A 6,054-nucleotide genomic window follows, 5' to 3' on the forward strand; every position below is an offset into this window, starting at 1 on the left:
AAGAAATGTAATGAAAACGAGTTGAAAAAGTTAATGAATAGTGGGTCCTATTTTTATAGTATATTAGTTTTATAATAAAATATGAATTAGAATGAGTTAGTGGAATACATGATCCACTACAAAAAAATGATAAAAAAAATGAAATGTGATAAATTTTATGGGACGTACGGAAATGAAAAAATGTGACAAAATTTAAGGGACGGATGGAGTATACTCGAGTTTTAAATAATGATATGGTTCTATATAAAATGGTAATTATATTATTGCAATAAAAAATAATTAATCAACTATAATAGTATATTATTTGAAATATACATCTAACACGAAGGGTCAAATTAATAACTACACAAATAATGTCCTAAAAATACTTACTACTCAATTATTACTCCAAAAAAAGACTGGGACGTCCAAAAAGAATGATGGTCAAATAGAAATAATTATATAATTTTGGGCATATATACAATAAACCAATTTCCAATTACTTCCACAGTTCCATTCCAACATAGTTGCTGAACAATACGCTTCCTCTGGAGCCCTAGGATTCTAATTTGAACTTGTTCTTCGTTATCTTTTTGCAGGAATTCAGCTATTCCGCTCTTCTTTTTTTTCGAGCAGTAATCCGTTCGCATCAAGCAATTTAGGGCATCAGCGAAATATGGTAATTCGATTGGGTTTTTCTATCGCTTTAGTTTTTGCTAGATACTCATGAATTGGTGTTGCGTACAGCTTCTGAATATAGCTTTTGTTTGTATTGTATACGTGCCTGGATTTTAGTTGAGTCGTGGTTAAATTAAAATGATGTGAACGTTGTTTTAATTGATAGGCTTTGCAGATTTCATGAGATGGCTGCGTTCAATGTGTTTAAAATTTAAATCATGTTTATCGATAATTCATACAATTGTTGTTTATACGAACTCTGGGTCGGTGTTGGAGTCTGGAGAATAGATGGGTACTGGAATGGAATTGATAATCTTCCTTGTTAGTGCTGTTAAATCAACTGGCTTATCTAATCGTGTAGTTAAAGAATCAATTCCAACTTTCCCTAATCCCATGCTTTCCTGCATAATGCTGTGGGCCTCTGGCTACAGTGAAGTGTGTTGTCTTTGTGGTTGTGTATCTGTCATGCTCGATCTCCTTTTCTCCTACCTGTGTTTATTGAGATCAACTAGAGCCAACCATTTTCTCTCCGATTATTGAGAGACATCTTCTAATGTTTTGCCTGTGAGTCTTCATGCATTTTAATTCTAATTTATTTTGATACTTATGTTACTTGATGGTTTTGTCCTTAAGCCATATAGTCCGTGGTATTGGCCAATTGAACTGTTGCACGCCTTGTCTAGAGTAGATTTATGTACTCAGTGAAGACCATCTCTTGAAGTTTAAATTTAACAGGAAATTATTTTGTTTCAGGCAACTCTGAATGACTCTTTTCTGGCTGATCTTGATGAATTGTCTGATAATGAAGATGATCTTCTGGTAAGTATATGTGGGTTTTATTAGCATGTGAATACGATATTGCATGTAATGACCGGGGTCCTCCGTTCATGAAGTTCATCTCCACTTAGCACCTCACATTTCCACTTTTTGCTATTTTCTTTCTTGGCTGTGGACCTAGTTTGTTTGTAATTTTGATTCAGGAAGCAGATAACGACGATGCTGAGCACATGGAAGAAGATATAGATGGTGATTTAGCTGATATAGAAGCACTTAACTATGATGATCTTGACAGTGTGTCGAAACTACAAAAAACTCAGCGATTTACTGACATCATGCAGGTTGGTTTAGTTTAGACTACTAGTTACATATCCTATATCCACTATGTTATGCTGTGCGTCTTTTGATTAATTAATCTATCTGATGCTGCTTGCTTTTTCTTTAGGGTGGTTTTGTTGTTGCATTACCCTTGTCTTATTCTGCAACTGATTTCCTTGTATTGGTCTGTATTTAGAGTGAATGATATGCCCCCTCTTTCTCATTATTAAAGTAATAGTTGGTAACATCTGACTTTTATTGCAGAAAGTGGAAGATGCATTGGAAAATGGGTCTGAGAACTCCACTCATGGAATTGTTTTGGAAGATGATCCAGAGTATCAGTTGATAGTTGATTGTAATGCCTTGTCTGTCGATATTGAAAATGAGATTGTGATAATTCACAATTTCATCCGTGACAAGTATCGCTTGAAATTTCCAGAACTTGAATCTCTTGTGCACCACCCAATTGATTATGCCCGGGTTGTTAAAAAGATTGCTAATGAAATGGATCTGACACTTGTTGATCTTGAAGGATTTTTACCATCTGCTATTATTATGGTGGTTTCTGTCACAGCATCAACTACTAGTGGAAAGCCTCTTCCGGAGGATGTCTTGCAAAAGACAATTGATGCGTGTGATCGCGCACTTGCTCTAGATTCTGCAAAGAAAAAGGTTCTTGATTTTGTGGAGAGTCGAATGGGGTATATTGCTCCAAATCTATCAGCCATAGTTGGAAGTGCTGTTGCCGCAAAAATAATTGGTACAGCTGGTGGTCTTTCGGCATTAGCAAAAATGCCTGCATGCAACGTTCAGCTTCTTGGTGCCAAAAAGAAGAATTTAGCTGGGTTTTCAACAGCAACATCCCAATTTCGTGTTGGCTATTTGGAGCAAACTGAGATTTTCCAGAGTACTCCTCCTTCCTTAAGAATGCGTGCTTGTCGACTTTTGGCTTCAAAATCCACTCTTGCTGCACGTGTAGACTCTACTAGGGGAGACCCAGCTGGAAAAACTGGGAGAACTTTGCGCGCAGAGATTCACAAAAAGATAGAGAAGTGGCAAGAGCCGCCTCCTGCTAAGCAGCCTAAACCACTTCCGGTTCCTGATTCTGAGCCCAGAAAGAAGAGAGGCGGTCGGCGTTTAAGGAAGATGAAAGAAAGGTGCTTGAATTTCCTTATTGATTATTTCTTCATTAAATTTTATTTTCATTTTTAGTTGAAATTAGTATTTTCCTACTTCCAAGTCAAAAACCTAACGTTCTTGCAATTTCCATCAGATATGCTATTACAGACATGCGGAAGCTGGCTAACAGGATGCAGTTTGGGATACCAGAGGAGAGTTCACTAGGTACCATTATAACTGTGTTGTCTGTTATGTAAAGTAGGATTGGTACATTTTTATTTTGAAGGTGTTAGGCTGCTAATATATGCTCATCCTAAGACTTCATGATTTTCTTGAAGGTGATGGACTTGGCGAAGGTTATGGAATGCTCGGTCAGGCTGGTAGCGGAAAGCTTCGTGTATCTGTTGGACAGAGCAAACTTGCTGCGAAAGTAGCCAAGAAGTATGATTTCCTTGCATTTCTGTTAAAATATAGCGATTTTTTTATTGATGTCGTATTGGATTCGTTCGAATTCCAAACTTTTAAGCTTAATAGTTGAGTTTATCTAAAGTTCTATTTCATATTTGCTGCTTTCATTGCTGATGAGTGACAATCACTATTCATCGATGCAATTTATTTTTTTCAGGTTTAAGGACAGGAGTTATGGAACCAGTGGCGCAACTTCTGGACTGACATCAAGTCTGGCTTTCACACCCGTGCAGGTTTGATGCTTCCCTGGGATATTGGTTTCAATTATTTAGCATTGAAACACTAGCCTCAAAAAGGGGCACAGCTGAGTTCCACAATTATGGGGAGTTTGATATGGAAGATAGATAAGACAAAACATGATAAGAACACACATTTTAGTTCAAATAACTCCAAGATGATAGAGGAGGTATCTACCCTAGGAAATGGACCCTACCAAGCTTAACTTGTTATTACATTTGCTAATTTGCTTATACTTTGTTTTACTGAGTGAAGATTTGGCATGCTTTTCAGGGTATCGAGCTCTCAAATCCTCAGGCGAACCAGTTTGGAGGAACTCAGAGTACTTATTTTTCAGAGACTGGAACTTTTTCGAAGATCAAGAGAACATAAAAGACACTTAGCCTGCTACTCTACCCCCAGTGGGCATTATCGTGAGAACATAAAAGACACATGTCGCTTTAACTACACCCGCTATGTTAATTATAGGAGGAAATGTATTTTGTGGAATTGCTAAGTTTGACCACATTCAGTTTCAGTTTCAGTTTCATATTTTGATTTCTGTATACGGATGAAGATCTTGCTTCTAAAATTTGCTTTCAGTTTGAAAAATGAAATTGTAATTATTTGTATATGCTCTTCTACCACAATGCTTCTAGGTACCTCCAGTGCCTTGCAGGGATCAACGACCTCTAGGAAACGGCTCAACGGTCTTATGTTCAATTTTTAAAATGCTGGTTTTAAGAGAACAAATTTGGTTTGGGATAATTGTCATTTAAATCATGATCCATTACCTCTGCCTTTTCAAAATAGAAATTTTTGAAATGACATGAGTTTTAATGCACAATCAGTAAAATAAAAGGAGATTAAAAGAAAAAGTAATTGAGGTATGATTAGTGGAGAATGAGTATCATTTCATTAGTGAGAAAAAGGTTTTCTATAAGTAGAAAGTTTCTAATTTTAAGTGACGAACCAAAATAAATATAACTTTTATTTTTGAATAACAGATGCAGTACTAACTTTTTGCTGACTTCGATCAAACTTTTTTCAATTGTTATGATGATCAAAATTAATACTAACTTGACAAACTATATTTGACAATGCCAAAATAAACTACACCGTTTTGGATATATAAGAATCCTTCAATTAACATTACAATGACATCGTTTTGATAAAAAAAATATGTCACACAGCTAATTACAATCTCTAAAGTTTAACTAAGATAAGCAGATAACAGTTTCTAGGACGACTATGTTTGTCTAGGGGCATCAAACATTGTCATAATCCATCCTTTTTCACAAATCAAGAATGACTTATTTTTTTAATGTTCTGCAGAATCATATGTTAATCTAAATGAAAGGATACGATGTTGATATAGTAACTAAATAGCCTAGAGTGTCGAAGTTTTTTATTACGTATACTTTTCAATAAACCAAAATGAACTTCTTGGAAGAAGTTGAAATTAAGAAGCTCCGGGAGTATGGTTTTTAGAGTTTTATCGGAAGGGATCACCTCATACCTAGTATACTACATTTCTTAATACACTATTAAAAATTTGACAAATGGATCTCATTTTATGGAAATAAAAGTTATTGCATTCCATGTGGATTTTCTTTATAATAAAAAAATAAAGACTTCAATTCCAACTTTCCTAATATATCTTCTACTACACTAATACAAAAATAATAAAATTCAACTTTCCCAAATTTCTTTAATTTTTATAATTAAAATATAATAGAAATAAAATAAATAATGATAATAAAATTATGGCCAAGTCGTATAAGATAGGATGTGCCTAGTATTTAACATTTAAAGTTGTTTTCTACTTATTACAATATGTGCATTTTATAAATTAAGTTTGTATAAGTATCAATTTTATTATAACGAATCATCAAAATATTAGTAATTTAGTATTATTAATTTACGCAAAACTTGTATCAATTTTATTAAAATGAATCATCAAAATATTAGTGCTATTAATTTACACAAAACTTGTGTCATCGTGCATATGGCATTTTCTATTGTTTTTTCAATTTTTATTATATTATTTAAAATATAATATAATATTTTTTTCCATTTTCTGTATAGCTCATAAGTATAAACAATTTTATTAGTATTCATTTTATTCAACGAATATTATTATTTCAGTTAATTATTCATACTTTTTAAATAATTTTTTTAAAGATGGTAATTGCTCACAATTTTTATCACTACAATAGTATAAAATAGACATATGAGCAGTTTTTATAAAAATAAAAAGGACTAAAATTTCAATATTCTTATATTGAAAAAATATGTTTAGTTATTTATTTTCAATATAAAAAACAATGAAATTTGGAAAAAGTGAAATTTTATTTTAGATTAGTGTAGTAGATGATATATTAGGAAAGTTGGAATTGAAGTCTTTATTTTTTTATTATAAAGAAAATCCACATGGAATGCAATAACTTTTATTTCCATAAAATGAGATCCATTTGTCAAATTTTTAATAGCATATTA

The 6,054-nt window shown here is 33.1% G+C and overlaps 1 protein-coding gene across 1 annotated transcript; it reads left to right on the forward strand.

Moving 5' to 3' along the window:
- Window positions 1–474: 474 nt before the first annotated feature.
- LOC121801224 (U4/U6 small nuclear ribonucleoprotein Prp31 homolog) lies at window positions 475–4,187 on the forward strand. Its single transcript, XM_042200670.1, has 8 exons — window positions 475–658; window positions 1,411–1,476; window positions 1,638–1,775; window positions 2,017–2,909; window positions 3,026–3,096; window positions 3,210–3,312; window positions 3,497–3,572; window positions 3,850–4,187. The coding sequence occupies exons 1-8, from the start codon at window positions 656–658 to the stop codon at window positions 3,946–3,948; spliced, it is 1,449 nt and encodes a 482-aa protein (XP_042056604.1). The 5' UTR covers window positions 475–655; the 3' UTR covers window positions 3,949–4,187.
- Window positions 4,188–6,054: the final 1,867 nt, after the last annotated feature.

Source organism: Salvia splendens, chromosome 4, assembly GCF_004379255.2.
Source record: "Salvia splendens isolate huo1 chromosome 4, SspV2, whole genome shotgun sequence".
NCBI lineage: Eukaryota > Viridiplantae > Streptophyta > Magnoliopsida > Lamiales > Lamiaceae > Salvia > Salvia splendens.